The 21,143-nt window shown below is 51.2% G+C and overlaps 7 protein-coding genes across 7 annotated transcripts; 2 read left to right on the forward strand and 5 right to left on the reverse strand.

Annotated features, from left to right (window-relative positions):
- Window positions 1-168: 168 nt before the first annotated feature.
- Window positions 169-1,014, reverse strand: BCR38DRAFT_510055 (uncharacterized protein; the record flags this gene model as incomplete). The annotated part of the gene is given in 2 exon segments (XM_040865004.1): window positions 169-475; window positions 494-1,014. Coding segments are annotated over 2 exon segments (414 nt in total), but the record flags the coding sequence as incomplete, so codon positions are not given.
- Window positions 1,015-3,663: 2,649 nt separating this feature from the next.
- On the reverse strand, window positions 3,664-5,234 carry BCR38DRAFT_482936 (uncharacterized protein; the record flags this gene model as incomplete). Its single annotated transcript, XM_040863557.1, has 3 exons — window positions 3,664-4,712; window positions 4,772-4,857; window positions 4,915-5,234. The coding sequence occupies 3 exons, from the start codon at window positions 5,232-5,234 to the stop codon at window positions 3,664-3,666; spliced, it is 1,455 nt and encodes a 484-aa protein (XP_040717936.1).
- A 3,303-nt stretch (window positions 5,235-8,537) lies between these two features.
- Window positions 8,538-10,330, reverse strand: BCR38DRAFT_154892 (S1/P1 nuclease). Its single transcript, XM_040853744.1, has 4 exons — window positions 9,832-10,330; window positions 9,628-9,753; window positions 9,041-9,574; window positions 8,538-8,980 (listed from the first exon to the last, which is right to left on the reverse strand). Exons 1-4 carry the CDS (start codon window positions 9,896-9,898, stop codon window positions 8,799-8,801), a joined length of 909 nt encoding a protein of 302 aa, XP_040717937.1. The 5' UTR covers window positions 9,899-10,330; the 3' UTR covers window positions 8,538-8,798.
- Window positions 10,331-10,547: 217 nt separating this feature from the next.
- BCR38DRAFT_387810 (PQ loop repeat-domain-containing protein) lies at window positions 10,548-12,381 on the forward strand. The gene is made up of 5 exons (XM_040857519.1): window positions 10,548-10,837; window positions 10,909-11,008; window positions 11,185-11,668; window positions 11,725-11,774; window positions 11,830-12,381. The coding sequence occupies exons 1-5, from the start codon at window positions 10,742-10,744 to the stop codon at window positions 12,039-12,041; spliced, it is 942 nt and encodes a 313-aa protein (XP_040717938.1). The 5' UTR covers window positions 10,548-10,741; the 3' UTR covers window positions 12,042-12,381.
- A 1,881-nt stretch (window positions 12,382-14,262) lies between these two features.
- BCR38DRAFT_482939 (uncharacterized protein) lies at window positions 14,263-14,482 on the reverse strand (the record flags this gene model as incomplete). The annotated part of the gene is made up of 2 exons (XM_040863558.1): window positions 14,263-14,278; window positions 14,337-14,482. The coding sequence occupies 2 exons, from the start codon at window positions 14,480-14,482 to the stop codon at window positions 14,263-14,265; spliced, it is 162 nt and encodes a 53-aa protein (XP_040717939.1).
- A 3,126-nt stretch (window positions 14,483-17,608) lies between these two features.
- BCR38DRAFT_337436 (2-methylcitrate dehydratase) lies at window positions 17,609-19,426 on the forward strand (the record flags this gene model as incomplete). Its single annotated transcript, XM_040855536.1, has 2 exons — window positions 17,609-17,908; window positions 18,035-19,426. The coding sequence occupies 2 exons, from the start codon at window positions 17,609-17,611 to the stop codon at window positions 19,424-19,426; spliced, it is 1,692 nt and encodes a 563-aa protein (XP_040717940.1).
- A 195-nt stretch (window positions 19,427-19,621) lies between these two features.
- Window positions 19,622-20,855, reverse strand: BCR38DRAFT_338502 (uncharacterized protein; the record flags this gene model as incomplete). The annotated part of the gene is made up of 3 exons (XM_040855621.1): window positions 19,622-20,298; window positions 20,437-20,597; window positions 20,656-20,855. 3 exons carry the CDS (start codon window positions 20,853-20,855, stop codon window positions 19,622-19,624), a joined length of 1,038 nt encoding a protein of 345 aa, XP_040717941.1.
- Window positions 20,856-21,143: the final 288 nt, after the last annotated feature.

Genomic DNA, 21,143 nt, shown 5'->3' on the forward strand with positions numbered 1-21,143 from the left:
GAGAGGCACCGGAGGCGGGCTGGCAGATGATGATTGTATAGGAGGTATGGCCGCAGCCGTTATGCCAGGTGCAAGGGCGTTATGGGTCATGCCAACGTTCATGGCTTTCTCGAAATGAAATAGCAGACAGTAGCCGCATACGTGAACCTCACGCTTGGGACCTTTAAAATCTCGTACTGCTGTGGAAATAGCAGCATGAAAGGCGTGCGTGATGGTGGCATCGACAGCCTTGCAGGCCTCCAGATGGCGAGTCGTCTGTTTTGTCGACACGTGAGGGCCACATACTGGTGTTTCCCCGGGACCAGAGCGCCCATCTTTCAAAGGAGGTGCAAGTACGGTCACTTTTTCGTATCTCCGTGCGGATGCTGCTTTCAGTGCTGAAATATCAGCTATCCTCTCATGCTTTTGAGGTTCGCCGATTCGGAGGCATTGGGACAGAATAAGACTCGCCCTCAGCGTATGCCTTTGAGACATGCTTGACAAGTCATTGAACTACTGGATCGTTCCAATGCCGTCAACGATTTTGTAAGGAGATCGCAAAACGAGATCGTGACGCACAACTTGGTCGGAGGATGTTGGTAGACTGCCAATGAAGAGCATGGCCACCGCAGACGCAGGTAGACCTCTGCTGGCCCATTCGACGCCAGTCTGGCCGGTCGATACCGACACCAGTGTGGTCTCAAGCCAGCCTCTATGTTGGGCATGATGTCGAGAGTTCCGATACAACTTGCTCAGATTTCCCGGTTCAGCATCCTACATAACCGGGGATGCTATCGTGGGGGGTGATCAAACCTTTAGGTGACCCAAGCCTTCTGTAGAGTCTCGCAACGCGACATTCAGCTTCCCCTTGGTCTTGTGCAATTGGGTATATCGACGACAAGAGTCAAGTGACCAGTGATAGCGAAGAATATGCGGCCCTGCCTTCGTAAAGCTTGGCCACCGCGAAGTAGATGTGCTCAAATTCGTCAATACCGCGTTGCCAGATCCCGGGCGATGTTTCGCGCCACATGAGCCGGCCATGGAGCATAACCATTGCGATTTTACCAATGGCAAACGTAGTTATGAGGTTCTCAACAAGCCAAGAGAATCGAGATGCATGGCAGATTTGCCAGATTGTGGTGCGGCCTACTGACAGATCTTTACATGGTAAGACCCGACCCCTTTTCTTTTGGCAACAGGTCACAATGCTTTGAGAAAAGTCGCCCAGTACCACTGTTTCGGCGTTACCAGGATCTCGACATACCGCTGTGCTGTCCTGAATCGAGAACGTTCGTCTGGTAGATCTCTGATCCTGGATACTAAGCTGCCGGCTTTTGACGCCGATAGTCTTTTCTGCAATTGATCAAATACGACCACATCCGCAGTGTCCTGGGTTGATGGGAGGATTCGAACCACTGTGTCCTGGGCGGGTGGCAGAACTCGGGTATGATGAAATTTTATGCTGAGGAGCACTTCGTTCTGGTCTGCTAAGTTGGTCGAGTCTTCCGCCTGTGCCGTAGGTACTCTGCAAGAAAAACCAGGACGAGATATGACCACTGCCGCCGCTAGCGATTCGGATTCGGTCTTTGTAATGCCAAATCTCTTGTTCGATATTCCAGTATTTCTTTTCTTTTCGAAGATCCTGCTCGTCTAGGTGAAGACAGGCAGATGGGGCAAAGGTTCTGGATGACCTCAACCTTTGGCCCTTTTCACATGCTGTCGTAGAAAGTGTGCCTTGGACAGCAAGGGGGGAAAACCGGGTAGGTCACCAACCTAATTCCCCTTCAGTCATAGACAAGCCACGACGCTGAAAAATTCGTTGGTCATCAGCTTGTTCACCCCTTATTGATCATCTCAGATTCTCCATCACTAATACAACGTTCAATGTCGTTGGGGTCGAAAGCCAGTAAACGAAAAGTCCTAGTGGACGGTGGTTTGAAATATTGCGAGAAACTCGCCAGTATTGCTTGCAGCAATCGTAGGCATGCCAATGATCAATTCTGTTAGGTGCGGCCGCAAACGAAGTCGGTCTCGATAATCTTGTGGCTTGAGGCGCGAAATCATCCGTGTACAGTTGTGAGCTGAGTTGGGCATATGCCAGCTTCCAGTAACGTTGGTCAGACTTATGAATGAACGCGAGTTGGACTCTCACCTCAACACCCCCCTGGCAACCCTCACCTTTGCACGCAAGACTCTTAACCTTCGTGGTCCATCTCACCCAAGGCCATGCGGGGACTGGCGTGCCCCCAGAAGCGAGAGAGAACTGCTCTTCATTAGGTCCAGCTCGGTTGAAAATAGCATTCTGGAGATGAATAGAGACAAAATGTTTCCAGAATCCAAATAGTGACCCGAATGCCAACGTAACAAGGAGCGACACCCCACAATGCTAGTGGGCAGAAAGGAAGAAGCACCGACAGAACGATCGTCGCGACGAAACAAACGCAACGCAAGCCCTGTATGAATTGGCAATCCACAACCAATGTAGACTGTTCATCAAAACGGCCTTGAGAACATCCGGTGAATCCCCCCGCTGCTGTCAGATATGCCGCCAAACAGGTAGTTAAACGGCGGTCGTCATACCTTCAGATGACGTGTTGTGCGGGAAGTTTGAGCTAATATTAACTCTCTCCCCATCAGTGCAATCCGGACGAAATACCAAAGACAGATTGAGTTGGTCAGAGATGAGATGACATATCCCACCACCAGCATATCCTTTCCAGAAAAAGAAGAACAAGGAAAGAAACGAGAACCTTGACCGGATGTCGACTTCAGCCGAAGCAAATAGTATCAAGTATCCCCAACCCACAGCTTGACCAGGTCATGGTGCCGGGTAAGGGCTTCCCACACGAGACGAAAAGTGAAATTCGAAAGCGAAGGATGCTACTCAAACACCGCATCCCAACTTATCTGCACGGCCGTTGTCGCTGACTAGTACCCACAAGAAGTGACTAATACCAGTGGCGGGCTGACTAAGTTGGCGATGAAGGTTGTCAGCACGCATCAAGATGCACGGAGTTGTTCGCCAGGGGGACCAGACGCCAAGGATCTCATCTGGTGTTCCAGGCTCATGGAGCTTGCGGCGGGCGTGCCAAGGTCAGCGGAATAGGCTTGGCACACACTTTTCTGCACATCGCTTTCTCGTGGTCTTTTTGAGTCCCATGGACTTGCAGGCGAGTGAGTAGGGGGGATATTGGGGCTTCAGGCTTCAAACCATAATGATATGAAAAAAAATGGTTCGGGGTCAGAAAATCAGACGTGCCCCAAGAGCAATTTAAGGGAACACGTTGATGATGAGATCAATGGCAACGACCCATTGTTCACCATAGGCTCCATGGTTGCCGCAAGCGTAGTCTTCATATGTTCTTTCAGCAACCTCAATGAGGCGGCGTGTCTCATTTCTTTTCTAGCTATGTAGATAATCGCACCTCAGAAAATTCCACAACAAGGAAAACCCCCTCTAAACGTACAAAGGCCGCAAATTGGTCCCAAGTTCATTACAACGGTAAAATATAGTCAGTCATACCTCGGACTCATCAAATGTGGCGATACACACGTCGCATTTGTCTAAAGAATCTTCGAGAGCCCGCAGACTCCCCCAACACCAAACAACTAATCGGCAAGAAGCAACAACGTACATTATTGTAGACCCGGACCACCCTCCTACCTCCGGAACAAAGGACTGTACTAAGACAGGCTTGCCTCGCAAGTCGAAATCTGGGCGAAACAGTCGCTCACGGAGAAGCCGGTCACCTTACCACCGTTGACGGCGTCGGCGCAAGCGTTGTTCTGAATAGCGCATGCTCGTTCGATGGCTGCCGACTTGTTGACGAAGGTATTACCATTCACAGAGAACGGTCGGTCCGGGTTACCAGAATCCTCGACGGCTGGCGCAGTTATGCCGCCTATTGCCTGCCGCGACCCCGTCCCCGTCCTGTTATCATTAGCTTCTGAACCATCTGACGACGCGTCGTTGGTTTGTGTTGAGGCTGAGGCTGTGCTTGTGCTGGAAGAGGTTGGAACTGTGCTTGTGCTGGTGCTGGTGCTGAAAGAGCCGGTATTACCTCCGCCAAAACCACCACCCTGGCCTCCGCCGAAGCCTCCGCCGAAGCCTCCCTGGCCCTGTCCTTGCCCTTGGTTTTGGTCGTCCTGGGTTTGGTCGTCTTGGGTTTGGTCGTCTTGAGTTTGGTCGTCTTGAGTTTGGTCGTCCTGGGTTTGGTCGTCCTGAGCTTGGTCGTCGTCCTGTTGTTGATCGTCAGTCCCGTCGTTGTTTGCCGCGCCAACGGTGAACTTGTTGCAGTCGTCCTGGGCACCACGTTGGGCGACGGGCATGAGGACGGGCTGATGGTTACCAGCACCGGTCATGGAGCAAACACGGTAGTTTCCAGCGGGGAGACCACCCGTGACGGTGGCCGAAAGGAGACCATTGCCGTTTCCGGCATCGTTGATACCCTTGAAGAAGGCGAATTGAGTAGCGTCGAGAGCCTGGGTAGGGTTCATGCTGTTGCCCAGGTCCTGGATGACAACGTGAGTGTGGCCGATGACTTGGCCGGAGCCGTCGAGATCCTGAGGCGCAGCGTAGTATGTCTCGTCGGGGTTGGTGAAGGTACCGGCCGCGAGGTTAGCCATCTGGATTTGGATGTCGAAGTCCTGGTTCTCCTCGAGATTGTCATTATGCTGGGGGTTCTGGAGAATGGCCGAGACCATTCTGTCTTGGGAGGGCATCTTTCCCATGACTATTTTGTGGGTTGGATTAGCTTCAGCGAAACGCTGACACGAAGAGAGTGGGACTGACCAATGCCGTTGCAAGAACCTTGACTCTGCTGCAAGCCGTTCGTCAGGGTCTGGCCATCACAGAAGTTGATGAAGTTAGCGTTGTCGCTGCTTGGGAGTTAGCCACTGGGACGTAGGGAAAGGAGCCGCTGTTTGGTGCCATACGTTGCCGAAGCTGCCTGTCCATCGGCTGCGTTCGCCAGACCGTCGTTTTGGCTGCCGGTCTGTAAGGCAGTGGCAGACAAGCATGTCTCACTTGCATCACCGCCGTTGTTTCCCCCATTATTACCACCGTTTCCCCCGTTGTTGTTGTTGTTGTTCCCCCCGTTGTTGTTATTGTTGTTTCCCCCGTTGTTGTTTTGTCGGACTGCCAGAGTCCTTGTTGCGCGTCGTCCAAGTACTTGGTCGAACGGTCCCCGTATCACTGAAGCCTCCGCCACAGCGGCGATGCTTAGCAGGCCCACGACGACACTCTTTGCCAACATCTTGACGGGTTTGTTGGGAGGGATTGGGAGAAGTTTCCTTTGGAAGACGGGTAGAGACCACACTGATTCAGGGCAAAAATAAAAACTAAAAAGTTCAATAATGGTTCCAGACCGTAATCGAATAGTGGAAAAGAAGATCACAGAGGGTGGGCATAAACAATAGCTATCGAAGGAACGAATGAATGAGACCACACGACCAGCTCATGGAAGAAGAGAAAGGAATGATAAAAGGATAATGAGTCCAAGAAAACTAAGATGGAATGAAGAGGGAGAGAGAGATGGGATAAAGGCCAAGCCAAGACTTCCTTATATGTCTATCCCGGAAGGCAGGTTTCAAGGCACGACTAGTGCTCGACCATGGTTGAGGCCCAGCTTTCCGCTACGAGCACTACACATGTCTGCTTGGGTCCTTGTCGATACCATGGACAGGAGTTGTTGTACCCACTGCATCAAAACGTTAAACCGCGAGGTACTTGGGACGAGAGAAAAAATGACAGGACCTTGCAGACGCCCCCGGTCAGTCTGAAGGCGGGCTACGGGAGCCCGTCGACGCAAAGCTTACACCCCTGTTCATTCGGCTCCTAGCATATCCACAGGAGCGTTTTTTTTGGCCAGGGGGCAGGCCGGAGACGTCAAGTTGCGAGCATGGGAGGGAGGTCATCTGAACTAGGCGGGATGGCGTTCCGAGATGGCCCTAGCGCGGTCTGATGTGCTGCAGATGCGACAACGGGCTGTGCTATCAGCTGAATTGTGTAGTAGAGCATCGCTGGGAACTGTGTCAAGAGCCACAAAGATTAGGTCCGCTTGTCCCCCGAAACCGCACCTAATGGGCATCACAGCATCATCCAATTGAGTTGCCGCTCGCTGCGGCGATAATTTTTTGCCGCCTCCATCGATCGCAATTGTGCAGTGAGTCGTGTTAGATGCGAGGTCAAAATTGAGCTGAAAGGAGATGGCAGTTCGGGAACGACGGCTAAATTGTTTGCGGGGACGTGAGCTCCCTGTGCATGTTGAGGCTCAAAACGTCAAGAGTGTCAGGGGTCCACTCTGCCCCAAGCACAGCCAATCGACGCCGACCGTCCGAGTTTCAGCCAGGTAGCGACGACATCAGGATGAATCCGCAAAAGTCAGAAGGAACGAACTGGGGCCTAAGCGCCAGAGCGCCTGCTATTGGAAGTTGGCGGCAGAAGCTGAACGCCAACCATCCCGTCTCTATGCCTGGGACCTGAAAAAAGACTTGGGACGGTACGCTTTGCAGACTCGTGCGAAACTACATTCTTGAAAATGAAGTGATGAGGCCCAGGATCTGCGCGATCCGAAGATAGAATAGAGCAACGTAACCGTCCAATTCTCTGACAGCAACCGTTCGCGCCGTATCAACCGATGGCGATCTCGCGCTCATGTTCACAGTTTATCGGGCCAAATGTTACATCTTTGCTGATCTGTGTTGTACTGTGTCTATCAGTTGCTTGACAAATAATGACCTTGAGAGAGAGGCGCAGAAACGACCTTCCCTTCTTGGTTCCAACGTCCTGCCTTGCCTCCCTCCTGCATCATCAACGGCCCAGTCTCTAGGGAAATGCGCAAAAGAAGCTTAAACGGATCTCAGTTATTAGATTGCAGAGTGGATACCCAATATAGTGGATTGCCGAGCCGAGTATCGACTCCCTGATTAAATTTGGGGGAGGCCCTGATTTGCTGAAAGGGTCGAGACATGCCAAGACTTAAGCTCGGCGAGATCTACCAAACCTCTTTCCCCTTCTGTTCCCTTTGGAATCCACCGCAATCGAAACACTGTGACCAGAAACACCGGGAATACCAAAACAAGCAGATGCAGTGATCAATGCCTCACTGTAGGCGATGGCATATTTGGTGTTTTCGCTGTCTTTGTAGATCAACAGAACAGGGAGATTCATGAGCCAATTTTGATTTTTCGGGGTTGGCCACTTTCGTCTAGCTGGGTAGCAGCTACCAACGCTATCGCGAAATCCGTATCCACCGTCATTGTTGGTAGGTCCGTGAACTACACCAACCCATTTCCACTGGGTTCTCCTGCAGTGGGAACCTGAGACGACGGATGCCCATCAGCCTCGAATTTCTGCATGTCCTCTTTAGCATTGCACTGTACCATGGTGGTAAGGCTCAAAATTCCCTCGGCAAGCAGACCCGAACGTCTGGTTGCACTGAAATCCTCCTTCGATTCTACCCAGGAGCATCTGTCATGCTCACCCACTTTCTCGTCATTGCCCCCCGCGTGCGCTTGACAGAGTCGCATGAATACTTCAGGCTATTCAGTCATCCGTACATGATCCTCGTAATGGATCCAGAAGGATCCATTGTCTCCGTCTGCGGTACCGATCATATTCCGAGATATTCCTTGGTTTCCGTGCACAACCCCAAAACACCTGGGCATCGGTTGGGTTAAATACTCTCGTTTCAAAGATTACAGCCTTCAGAACTGAATGGGATGACAAGTGCAGCATCAATGCGATCCCAGGAACATGTCCCCAAGTACCGTGATGACTTCAGATGATCGACTTAAGCAAGCATCAGTAACTCCACCAGCATTTGATCTACAACTTCAGTGTTACGAAACAAATCGACACGGAAGATTCACGATAGAAACGACTTTTCAAACTGACCGTGGTATATTGCACGATTCATGATAACATAATACCAGTATCTCATTGTTCTAACTGGTGGCTCAAGCATTCTTAGTGTAATGTTCGTTGCTAATATTCGGCGACCGGGCCAACCGACCAAAATCCCCCACCTGCATACGGAGATGAATTTCTCAGAAACCACTCATTTGCTCGTACCGAGGTTCGTTTGCTCTTCCAGATGATCATCATCGATGTTTTGCTGCCGCCCCCTATCCTGGTAACTATTACCTTGCCCCAGTGCCTCTAGTGGGTCTTCTGGCTCGGAAGGTGGGCGCGTTTGAGGCGTCGTGACAGTTGAACCCATGGTGAAACACGTAACAGCCCAGGTGTTAAGATCAAGGGTATCACGTGCATCCCAAGCGAGAGGAAGCGTCTGCATCCGATTTCTGTTCCATTGGTAATCAAAGGCCGAATGAGACTCGGAAACCGAAAACTTGACAAGCCGTCATGGTTTTGTAACACTGGGCGACAGGGCGACCTCGGCCCATACGCGGAGATTGATCTAGTAAGCTTTTGGCATGATGCAAGCACTCTGGCGGTCTTTAGCCAATGACTTCTACGTTCACCATATCCGCCGAGCAAACGATGGAGATTGCGGCGCAAGCTTGTCTCTTCAACTTTGATCGATGGGTGGTGATATTTCTAGCTGCGTTCGTACATAACTGCAACAGCCTGCAACAGACGTCGCAGTTAAGTTGAGGCCATGAAGGTTGTTTTTCTCGGCTGCCTTGTTTCGTGAAAGTATGCCCCGCATCCGTATTATCCTGTCCACATCTTCCAAAGGCGTCTTGCCTCCTTCTCCATCGGGATTCCAAGGTAACCTCCTGGCAGCAGCATCCCCCTTCAATAGGTAGCTGGCTCCCCTCTGTGCCCTCTCCTTGAAACTTCTGTTGGTCCATTTTCACAGCTCCTCACTACCGACAGCTTGGGCCGATTGTGTGATGCGGTCCACGATGAGATCCAACCACGCCGCCAGTCGGTAACCGGCACGAGCTACCTGGAGCTCAATGACAGGCGCCGCCTTCTCAAAGTATTCCCCTGCGAGTTGCTGACCAACAATCTCACGGGGGCCCTCCGGCAAGACTAACCGAGACGCATTAGAACCCAGTTTGTAAACATGGGATGACATGAGGGGCACACTACCGTGGGAGCAAATGAAAGCGTTGGACTCGTTGGCCCAAGCCATGGAGGTTGCGATCGGATCATCGAGGTTCATCCCGTCGGTCCAGGATTTGGACTGCGCCATATACTTGCCCGTCTGGATCTCCGATGAGAGATTCGCTGCCCACTCGAATGCGGCCTGATACTGCCTTCTGCGGACTCCTCCCAGCATCTTCTCGGCGATACTCGTATCCCACACATGGTGAAGATTGAGCTCGCTGTTTCCCCACTTGACGTGGATGCCATTGCCTCCCTGGGCGACATTTTCGGCATGCAGCGGTTGATGAATATCGCCTACGAAGTGGATGACAAACTTCGCCGCCTGGGCACGTCTCCAGGGATACAGACTACTATCGAAGAGCTGAAGCGTGTAGTTCTGGATGGAGCTGACTACACACCCGTCTTCCTTGCAGTCTCTCTCGAAGTCGACCCCGCAATAGCTCGGTGGTGTGTCTTTGGCATCGATGAAGTGGAAGTTCTTGGTGAACCGACCCCATTTCGTATACCTGATGGAATCTTTTCACACAGTTATGATGTTGAAAGATACCGGCGATGATTTAGTGGCTTACCTGCCCAGGTGGCAACCCCGGCCATATAATGCTCAGTGTCATTTCGGAGAAGATCTTGGAAATAAGTCGCAGTATCCTCTTTCACAAATTTGGTTGCAATGTAGGCGACGGTGATATGTCCCAGGCCTGTCACTTGTCAGCAAACACCCATTTTATGTCAGTTGCTTATGAGGCAAATCTAATAAATCGACCACTACCACTCACTTCCCCAAGCATGAACTGTTGGCACCGCCAATAGCCCTAGAGCTCCGATTCCTGTGGTTAGTCTCATGACTCTATAGGATTGGGAATGAGCTAAACCAGCAGCAGAATTGTCGATGTTTGGATACGTTTGAGAGGCTCAGTACAAGATAAGCCAAATTATCAAACAAGTCTTAGCTGATTATCTTAGTTACACAACGACGCGAGACTATTTGACACAAGAGAATCTCTGGTATCTCTGAATATGTAGCGCCGAGTTGAATGATTGGCACGTCCCAATGTCGCGTACAGGCGACGATTTGTGGTTGCTGAGGGAACGTGTCACTGGTTGAAGATGGATCTCCAATGATTCATTCTGGACCCTCTTCAGATTACCTGCATGAACCAATGAGATGCGACACATGTAAGCCAGCTTAGCAGTCCCTATCGACTCATTGTCCAGTCCAGTAAGTGAGAGTGACTTCAACGGACATTGAATTGATTCATTGAAGACGGAATCCAGCACTTCAAATAAGTTCAGTCATCCGATCGCTTGCGGCGCTACGCATACTTAAGTAAGTACCAAGGTACCTGTCTGAGTGGATGCTCGGGCGCAAAAGTGGCGTACAGACGTTCAACGTCATTGCCGCCTATAAACAACCAATTAACGCTCACTGGTCCCTAGATGCATCGACCCAGAAACGCTAAACCTTTCCGGAACTCATTACACCACCCCTACAGCCAAACATGCGTCCTTATCTCTCCCACCGTCGTGATAAGGCAAGAAAATCCTCCAGCTGACTCTTGCACTCCGCGACCAACTGACCTGATATCGGACGGCGCATTCGAGTCTGACTGCTTTTTATTCAATCGACGGCTGGAAGAGCATTCCCAGCTTTCCAAATCCATTCCCATACCAATATCTACAGTGAAGATGTCCAACATGGCGTTATCGCACAACGTCACAGTCAACCAGGCGTTATCGGGGATCTTTGGCAGCATCAGTTTAACAGCATGGATATGTCTGCTGGTAGGTGTTTCGAGAGACTGGAGGAGGGTCTGGGTAGCAATATAGCGAGCTCTGCTAACTCTGGTAACCAGATCCCACAGCTCCTCACAAATTACAGAGCCAAGTCGGCTGAAGGGCTGTCTATGGCCTTCCTGGCCGTGTGGCTTTTCGGTGACATCGCAAACCTCTCTGGTACGTCGTATGTTCTTTTCACCCCGCCGCGTCAACTGGTCGATTTTGTACACCCTGGGCAGAAGCTCAGCATTGTCCATGAACCAAGCTGGACGAAGCTACCGATACCTGTACTTTGTTATCAAGTCGAGTCACTACCGTACTTGCCTTTGTTAACCGCGTTCCCAAAACCGCAGGTGCTCTCGCGACGGGCCTCGCACCCACGGCAACAGCATTAGCAGCCTACTTTTGTTTCTCCGACATCGTCCTCATCACCCAATGCCTCTACTACAACACCCTCAACGCGCGACGCGCGCGCCAGCGTGCTCAATCAACAGCCACCAATGAGTCGGAGGAGGAGCCGCTGTTGCGCAGACGGAGGACATCTTCCACTGGGCTTCCAGGCTCGCACCGCCGAAACTCGGTTAGACATGAAGACTTGGGCTTCGACCCGATTGCATGCATTGTGACGGGTGAAGACGAAACGCCGGGCAGCAACTTGTGGCTCAACAACGCACTTGCTATTGCCGCCGTGCATATCGTTGGAGCAGCCGGCTGGTTCGTCTCGTATCGAGTTGGTGCTTGGGACGGGCCCGATACTCCGGATGAGCCGGCGACGGAGTCGCCAATTGCAGTTCTTGGTATGGCGTTAGGATACCTTAGTGCGCTGTGCTATCTCTGGTATGTTTTCTGTCGACTCAACCCCATGGTGATGAAGTTATGCTAACATGGATCAGTGCTCGAATCCCCCAAATCATCAAGAATTACCGAGAGAAGTCGTGTGAAGGTATGAGCCAAATGTCATTTACTTCGTGGAGGTAGTGAAACTAACAACATGACAGGCCTGGCATTGCTGTTCTTCCTTCTGTCTCTGACAGGCAACTTAACATATGGCTTGAGCGTCTTCAGTTACTCTCAGGAGCCCACTTACATCGTCAAGGCGGTACCATGGTTGCTTGGCTCCCTCGGAACGATGGTCGAGGACTTTGTCATCTTCTATCAGTTCCGAATATACGCCCCTAACCGGGGATTGAAAAACAACGGAGCGGCGTGAGCATGCTTGATTGACGCTATTGGAGCTTCGGTTGTCTGTCAGTCGTAAACCTTTGCGTAGCGTCATGTCCTAGATTTGCATTATTGGGGTGCCAGGAACTTGTTTATTTTGCATTGGGAATTGGCCCGGATGGAGGCTCTCCAATATTTATTGGGAAATCCTGCATTGTTGGGGTATAGATGATGGGTTTGATTTTATATACCAAGTCGCGCGAGTTTGTGAGTAACGCATTGGGCTTTAGCGCTTCGCTGGTTAATGTAGAGAACAATTTGAAGACTAAGTGCACACTTCACTACTCAACACTGTATAAATAGTTAGGTGATGGCAATCATGATCGAGGACACGACTACTTGCTCGTAATTAGTTCAGTTGTGGCTGACAGCTGGAGTTAGTGTGGTCAGCGAGCACCCAAGTCGGTAGACTCGTGGTGACAATATTGCAGTCTGAAGGTGTGGTCTCGTCTCCACTGATCACGAATTATACATTTGCCTACTTGAATGCGTTGAAAACATTGAACTCGGGCTCTCTCAGCGTATTCCTACTCATAACCCGACGCACTCATTCTCTTGCTTACTTGTTTGTACTCAGGTTCACTTATAATGTCATTCCCCAAAATTAGTCCTCGCTTATACACCCGCTCGCTCTCTCATAACGCTACTCACTCTTAATCAATTCCATCCGCAGCTCTAATCACTCAACATCCCGTTCAGCGTCCATTCCTTTTCCAAACCAACGCTTAGCTCATGTACATCACTGCATACCACCCACCTCTCTCCTGTTCCTAGTCTAGGACTCGAGAAGCTCGCAGGACAGAGACTCTCCGAAGGGCAACAGCATCGGCAATATGAGCGTCAGGGCTTTCGCATCGTTCTACTGGACATGAAGCAGGCGCGTGGAGTAGACATCAGCCGGCACCACAAGAATAGAAAAGAGACAAGTTCGTTGGTTTGAAAAGGGGTGTGGATTGCTCAGGACCTTTGTTGATGCAATTGAGAGAGTTCGCGGCCTGTCGGTGTGGCTCAGGGATGCGAATGTCGTGTGTCAGATACGTTCGAGTGCTTACTATGGTATCATGGGTAAGTTTTCTATTGCGTGTTTGTACCGTGCCCCACCTAGGCACGCGCCAACTCTTCGCTACCTGGCTTGAAGGGACCTTCATAGCTGTCTGAATATGATTAAGAGAAAACGTTGTAGTAGTGTGAATTTCGGCTTTCGATTTACCACCGTTGAAATATAGGGTTCGAATTCGTTGGCGATCCGCTTCTGTAAGGTGTTTAGTCCCCATTGTAGTTGCTGAATACGCGATAATTAGGACGCGTTAACAGCAAGTTGGAATCAGAGGTGGAAGTACCTTTTCGTTACCATGAGTAGGCTAGGCAAGAATCAGTATAGCGTTACCTTGACAGTGGTCCACTGGTACTTGTCAAGGGGGTGAAAACTTTGGCCTGATACCGTAGTATACATAAGAAGCAGTGGATCAATGGGGTCATGAGGCGCAGTGTGCGCTAGGATTGTGCGGCTCTCTTATGCAAGGGGCGATGTCATCACGCCGCCGGAATTCCAGTCCTTACACTGATGCTGGGACACATAGACCAGCTTGTGCCCAATAGCAGACCATCTCAACGTTAGAAACAGGCCCCAGCCATTCGCCTATGATTTACTCCTATCTAGCTAGGACATTTCGTGCGCGAAGTGTACTTCTTTTGTGAAACCCAGTCTCCTGGTGCCTCTTATTATTTTTCGACTATGGTACGGAGAATTGCGATAAAGTATCGTGCTGTTACTCTGAAATATTATACTAAGAAACAGAATATCGTATCCCAGTTGTTCCCGCAATACCACGCTTTCCTTACAAAAATCAGGTATCTTGCCCGTGATTCGTCGTCTCGTTACTCGCCCCATCCAGATGGGTTTGGCTGGTTTTAGGGAGCGGTGATCGATCAACGACAATGAAGAATAGGCGCCGCCTCCTTCCCCTTCTTTTCTCTTCCGCCCCCGTCTCCTTGCTATGGAAACTGAAGTCTATCACCGCCTGTACCCGGCCATCCAGTCGAGTCTCTCCAGCACCCCCAGTCAAGGAGGCGACACTGCCATGGTAGAGTTGTGGTTTTGATTGTACGATTACAAGTGTGTGCGGTAAATAGCTGCGATCCCAAGACACGCCACAGTCGAGGTTTCCCTTCAGTTTCCATCGGCCTCCACCATTACGCTGGGCGAGATATTACGTTCGGAGGGGCCTGTTTCTGTTAGTTCAACGAGTTTACTGTGTATCCAGCCAACGAGAAAAAAACTTACCCACAGCCCTGAGGGGTTGTCACACCGTAGAAGCAATCATTCGGGGCCTTGGGCACAACTTGGTTGGCGCGAATTGGCGTGATCATAACCCCAGCCGAGGCCATCGAGGCGGCAAAAGCCATGACGATTGCGAATGCGGTCTTCATTTTGACTACTTTTAAGATGTCGTTTGTCTTTGGTGGCTGCTTGTAGGTTGATGGACAGATCGGACTTGTTCGATGTTCGATTATAGGGCAAATAGTGACTACGCTTATCCGGCAGAGGCTGGGTATATGGGGCGATAATAGCAGACCAGCTGGCGTTACTTGCAAGATGTATGTGCAGAGAAAGGATGATTATTCAAGCCCGTCAATAGATACGGACAACAAGGAGACGCAAATCAAATGAAGGTATAACAACGAAGATCGCACAACAGGGAAGGAGAGAAGAAAGATGTAGAAAATCCAAGAAACGGAGAAATCAATAATACCACCAAACCCATGTTTCTCGCGCAGGAGGATAGAGCCGCAAAAGCGACATTTTGTCACTGAACTCCGTAAGGGAAGGCAATGCTTGGCCAATGGAGACGGCGTCTGAGGGACCCAATTGGCCGAATGGCACAGCCTGGTGCCATCCTAGTGTCCATGGCAGTGGCTGCGGAGTGTCTGCGACGATGTTCGTCACAGGGGACGGAGATGATGGGACGGGGTTTCAGAAGCGAAACTACTGGCCATGGCGAATGGCCGGGCGAGCCGCTCGCTCTCTGCAGCGGGAGGTCGGCAGTTGCCAAGGAAGTTAAAATCGGTATGGGTTCTGTCGACTTATGGCAATTTGGCGAAATGCGACAGCAACTCGTATTTAGGAACGGCCGCGAAAAGAGCAATTGTTGTTGAGGGATTGCAGCTCGATATATCCGAAACGAGCTCAAGGGTTCAGGTCAAGAGATACGTTGGTGTCTAGCGTTCATTGCCGTGGTCAGCGCCGCCGGGAAAGCGTGAAGGGATGCAGAGTTCGGCAGGGCCACCCGTTTGGGCTCGGTGGGGTATCAGGGGGTCCCATCCTTTGCCGCCAGGGGCTATCCTAGTCGGTTTTGAAGTTCGGTAGGGATGCTTGCTTGACAGTTTTTGATCGGCCGAGAACGCCTCGTGGACAAGTATTGCCAGAGCCTCATTGCGACGTAGAACCTAGTTAGTCCTTATTAAGGCAGGTCGCCGCTGGACACGGCGGAATGCGTATGCAACACTAGAAAAGGGCTCGTTTCATCGTCTACTGAGCTTTCACAGCGTGCGTGTTCGCTGTGATCTGTTGATTCGTACACTCCGCGATGCTCTGGATGCGTCTCCCAATAGACCATGTGTCTTCGTGATGCGATACCAGGTCTTGGGATCCCTTCCACCGCTTGTTAAGGCCACAGTTCTCCATCTGATAAACATGTCTAATTGATAGTGCTCTCACGGAAGCTATCGGTACATTTAATCTATTCGCTGCTGCGCAGCCTCCACGCTTGCCAGCATTCGGTAACACGCCTCACCGTAGTCATGTGTAACTTGGATTAATCACACGACTATTTCAGCTTGATCAGAGATGCTTGAATCTCGAAGTCATCGGATGGCACGACAAGCCAGCAATAAATTTGCTACGCTCGATGGAGTACGCCATGAGTGAACACCTCGAGTACCTAACATAGTTGGCATACCTGGACTGCAACCATTCAGTGATTACGGCAGCTCTCGTTAAAGGCAATAACACGCTTGTTGATCGTACGAGTAAGATGCATATGTTCCAAAATTGGTAGACCAGAGGGTCCCCCCGTTCTGTGCTAGACTGAACATGCCGCTGACTCCTACAAGGACAAGATTGCCACGGTATGAATTTTCTCAAGGAGTAGTCAAGTAATTGTGGGAGAACGCATTGGGCTGATAAGCCACATCACCCATCTCCCGTTTCGCATCGAGAAATATAAGAACTCGAGCTTGAAACTGCGAGCGACAAGCCGAGGCACTGAGATGCCTGCTTGCCTCAGGTCATGTCAAACCTCGTCCGAGTCAAGGAGACCATATGTACAGCTCACTCCAAGCTTACTCCAGCAAAACATCGTCGCCCTGTTACGATCCATCTTGCTCAGACAACATAACTTTCAGGTACTTAGAAACAAGAACCTCGATCTGTTTGGCGAACTCAAGGCTTAGAAACAAGAAGGTTTTCACTTTCGAGTACAATACACATTGCCCACTTATATATGCTGATGAATAATAGATACCATCTAGTTTGTCCGATACGTATCGCATTATCAGAAGTTCCAAGTTGCTGAGGGTGTATTGGTACAGTTCCTACTTCAACCCAGACGAGCCAACGCTACTAAACTGAGCGGAGTCTACCGGATAGATATCTTTTTTGGTCACCTGTGGCATACGTCTAGAGAGGGTGCTACTTCTCAGCCCGCTATAAGATGAGCAAGACTACCACCCAAAGAGGTCCAGCAGAGAATAACCAAGCGATTGCCACATTGGATGAGTTCATCCACCGACTCCATCTGCATACTACTTAATCGCATATCGTTTCTGTCATTTTTCTGGTCAATACAATGTATGTTTTCAACAGTCAGTAGCTAAATAGTGTTGCTAAAGGTCTGGCGGTGGTGATTTAGAGCTAACTGATCTCTCTAGCATAGGAAATGTACTTGATGCTTGTGCTGACAGTTCCCACATGACCCAACGCAGCAAGAGCATATATATGTCGAAATCCCTTCAATTCCGTTTGCAGCTGGCTTAGTAAAGTTTTGATCGCTTCAGGGTTACTAGTACGTCCCAAGGTTGATTGGCGAAAGAAGACCATAGGGTTATTCAGGTCATGCTAAAAATCTCTGAGTTGCATTTTAGCCACAAGCATAGCTATGTGAGCATAATGAAGCTTCTTGACCTACGAACAGGAGAAAGTGAACTTGTGCAAGTATCATGACCGAGAAAAAACTAGCCGTGATATTCTTTTCAAGTAAGTCCAATGCGACCCCATTGAGATTTGAAAGCTTGAGGCTCAAGTTAACTGTCCTTTAGTCCGGTTGTTCAAGAAAGTCACGCCGAGGATATGGGGAGACGCAGGGGTCAACTATGCCGTCACCGCACTGGGGGGTGGGGGGTTCTCTGGGGGCGGGTGCGGGATGTCGAGGCCCCATCATTTCTGGGGTAAGCTTCGTTCTTCAAGGCCAAATCCAGTCTAACATCTTGTTAAACACTACCTTCGGTCTTTTTAGAAACTTGTCTAGCCCAACTTCATCAGGTGAGAAAAAAGACAAGATGTCTGCAGTCAGCCGAAGCCTGCGAACCGCCTCGAGATCATTGCGCCTCCAATCCTCCACCAACTTCCCACGGACAGCTGCCCTCCGTTTATCATCCCGCACCACTGCGAAGCTCGGAGCCGCCCCTAGATTATCAGCAGCCGTAAGCATTGCGGCACCGTCGCGAACGAACTCCTTCTCCACATCAGCAACTAGACAATCTGCGCCCGCCATGCCGTTAGAAGGACGAGAGTACGATCCCGAGATCAAGGACATTGCCGACTACGTCCACAACAAGCCCATTGAGTCGGAATTAGCTGTAAGTCACCAGCGAGTTGCAATGCCCCAACTCGAGCCCCCATCCTCACCCGTCGCGACTTTACCCCGCGTTCCCACAGCAGAACGAATAGCCGCGGCTAACCGGTGAGGTTGTCGACGCTTATAGTTCGACACGGCACGATGGGTATTCCTCGACACGCTTGGCTGCGGTCTCGAGGGCCTACGATTCAAGGAGTGCACAAAGCTTTTGGGGCCAGTTGTTCCAGGAACCGTGGTTCCTAACGGCACCAAAGTCCCAGGTACCGACTTCCAGCTAGATCCCGTCAATGGCGCCTTCAACATCGGCGCCGTGATCCGATGGCTCGACTACAATGACTGCTGGCTTGCAGCAGAATGGGGCCATCCCTCTGATAACCTGGGCGCCATCCTCGCCGTCGCCGATTGGATCACAAGAACCAACAAGGCGGGCGGTAACCTAGCGGGTGGCAAGCAGTTCACCATCAGGGACGTTCTGGAGGGCATGATCAAGGCACACGAGATCCAGGGTTGCTTGGCTTTGCTCAACTCGTACAACAAGGTCGGATTGGATCACGTGGTGCTCGTCAAGGTTGCCAGCACCGCCGTGGTCTCCAAGATGCTGGGTCTGAGCGAGAAGCAAACCGCTGATGCCGTGACCCAGGCCTGGGTTGACGGACAGAGCTTGCGAACGTACCGCCACTCGCCCAACACCATGTCGCGAAAGTCATGGGCCGCCGGTGACGCATGCCAGCGAGCTGTGAGCCTGGCTCTCAAGGTGCTCAAGGGTGAGCCTGGCATCCCCACCGTCCTGTCTGCCCCCGTTTGGGGATTCTACGATGTCCTGTTCAAGGGCAACAAGTTCGAATTCCAGCGCCCTTACGGCAGCTACGTTATGGAGAACGTCCTGTTCAAGGTGTCATACCCGGCCGAGTTCCACTCGCAGACGGCCGTGGAGGCGTCACAAAAGATCCACCGCCAGCTCAAGGAGATGGGCAAGTCGGCCGCTGACATCAAGGCCGTCACCTGCCGCACCCACGAGGCTTGCATACGCATCATCGACAAGCAATTCAAGCCCATGGACAATTTTGCCGACCGTGACCACTGCATCCAATATATGTGCTCCGTCATGCTCGTATTCGGTCGCCTCGAGGCTACCGACTACACTGATGGCGGCGAGGCAGCCACATCTCCGCTCGTCGAGTCTCTCCGCCAGAAGATCAAGTGCGTCGAGGACCCACAGTACACCCAGGACTATCACAACCCTGAACTTCGCACCATCTCCAATGCTCTTACTGTAGAGCTGAACGACGGCACTACGTTGGACGAGGTTGTGGTTGAAGCACCTCTCGGCCACCGTCTGCGAAGAGAGGAAGCTAAGCCCCACATCCTGGCCAAGTACAAGAGACATCTTGGCCCGCACTTCTCGGAATCGCAGGTTAAGGAGCTAATTGACCTGGGTATGGATGGCAAGAAACTGGAGGCCATGGCGGTGGATGAGTATGTTGACAAGTACGTCGTCAAGGACAGCAAGTTCGTTTAGATGGGCTTCTATGGTGCTTTCAGCCGGAGTGTTTTACAGTTAGAACGTGTAGATAGTGACACTGAATTAGATTGACTAGGTTCATACGTAAGTTCAAAATTTTCTCCTAGTCCTTCTATTGAGCTGTTTCCCAGCTTTAGAGCGGACGATCTGAGGCATTGATGACATAGGGCCGTATGGGGAGACGGAAATATTTCAGATCTTCAGCTTCATATCCATCCCCCGCTTATTCGCAGCCGCAAATTGCAAGTTCTCGTTCCCCGGCACGGGGTTCAAGACACTCCCAATCCCATCCACACGGCCATTCCCGCCCTGCATAATGGCCGCATAGCTATTGGCCATCAACTGCACGCCATTGACAAAGTCCGCGCCATCAAACTCGCAATGTCCCGAATTGGGCGTATTATCCACAGTCTGCAGCTGCCCGATCTGCGCCACGCTCAGCCCCGCGGCCGTAGCCGCCTGCTCGTATGTCTGGATTGCCTCAGGGATCGCAGGCTGCAGCAGCGTCAACTCCTGCTGCGTGCTCTGGTAATGAATCCGTGTGCTGGCCATGACGGCGTCGGCATCCACGAAATTCACTTGTGGTGTTAAAGCACCGCAGTTTAGCATCACGCCGTTGCCTTTAAAATTCGTCATGTGCGCGGGGACAAAGAAACCGCTGAGGAGTAGACTGCCACCGGACACGCCCGTGAAGAAGACGTTGGAGCTGTTGAACGCCATCATCTGTGGGAGCACGTCGGTGATGAGGTCGTTGACCGCTTGGGCGTGGGCTACGCCGTCAGTGCGGTCCAGGCCCGAGCCGCCGCCCCAGAAGAGGTTCGGGTCGGGGGCAAGAACGGCGACGCCCATGAGGTTGCCTTGTACGGCTTCTGTTCATCTCTCGGTGTCAGTGACTGCTCCTTGTTTACGTGGTGTCTTAAAAATGAACGACTGCTTTCCACAGATTCTATCACCCCTGCCACGCGACATATACAGAATAGGGAATAAGGACTTGGAGAATTACGCACGATTAGGCATGTCAAAGAAGCTTTGACCTCCATCGCCGTGAAGAAGCACGTTGAGGCCGTTAGCACCTTGGGCGCCGGCGACTTGGGTGGCTCCATCAACACCTGAGGCCGTTGTGAATTGGTCGGCGGGGCCGGAGATCTTGAAGCGGATGTCGAGGCCGCTAAAGAGAGATATTAGCGTGTTTCAGTCCAGGAGAGAGGAATGGTGGCACCACATACTTGATAGTTGCGGTGGTGTCCACGATGGTTGAACCATCTGTTGCCTGAGAGATACCCTGCGGGATCTGGGCGGCTTGGTCCTGAGCAGTTTGTGCCGTCTGTCCGCCGCCATTCCTACCACCCCTACCACCCCGATTCTGCGGCGCTGCCTCAACAGCCCACAACAACCCAAGGACTAGGAGTGAACGAACGGTCAACATTCTGTTCAACTCAATTGAAACCGAAAAAAGACTAATTATATATATGAATAGAAGTAAATAATGAAAAGGGGACGAGCCGGCCGTAAGAATGAAACGATGAAGCGAAAGACCAACAACCTTAGAAAAAGAGTCAAAAGATGGAGTTGGATGATTAGAGACCTGCTACTGGAAAATTGCCAGACAAGAGAAAGCGGCTCACCTACATAACAGCTTTTTTTTTCCCCTTCCCAGAAACGCATTCAACATCCCCCGGCATATATGATCGCCCTTGTGCATCTTGGAAGAAAC

Source organism: Pseudomassariella vexata (genome assembly GCF_002105095.1).
Source record: "Pseudomassariella vexata strain CBS 129021 chromosome Unknown BCR38scaffold_4, whole genome shotgun sequence".
NCBI classification, from domain to species: domain Eukaryota; kingdom Fungi; phylum Ascomycota; class Sordariomycetes; order Amphisphaeriales; family Pseudomassariaceae; genus Pseudomassariella; species Pseudomassariella vexata.

Excerpts from the sequence above, each read along its gene's own strand:
- BCR38DRAFT_154892 (XM_040853744.1), bottom strand. The coding sequence starts at position 9,898 with ATGAGACTAACCACAGGAATCGGAGCTCTAGGGCTATTGGCGGTGCCA. Across the intron at positions 9,575-9,627 it reads CGGGGTTGCCACCTGGGCAG|ATTCCATCAGGTATACGAAA; the intron begins GTAAGCCACTAA and ends CTGTGTGAAAAG. Across the intron at positions 8,981-9,040 it reads CGCTTTCATTTGCTCCCACG|TCTTGCCGGAGGGCCCCCGT; the intron begins GTAGTGTGCCCC and ends CGTCTCGGTTAG.
- BCR38DRAFT_387810 (XM_040857519.1), top strand. The coding sequence starts at position 10,742 with ATGTCCAACATGGCGTTATCGCACAACGTCACAGTCAACCAGGCGTTA. Across the intron at positions 11,669-11,724 it reads AGTGCGCTGTGCTATCTCTG|TGCTCGAATCCCCCAAATCA; the intron begins GTATGTTTTCTG and ends AACATGGATCAG. Across the intron at positions 11,775-11,829 it reads CCGAGAGAAGTCGTGTGAAG|GCCTGGCATTGCTGTTCTTC; the intron begins GTATGAGCCAAA and ends ACAACATGACAG.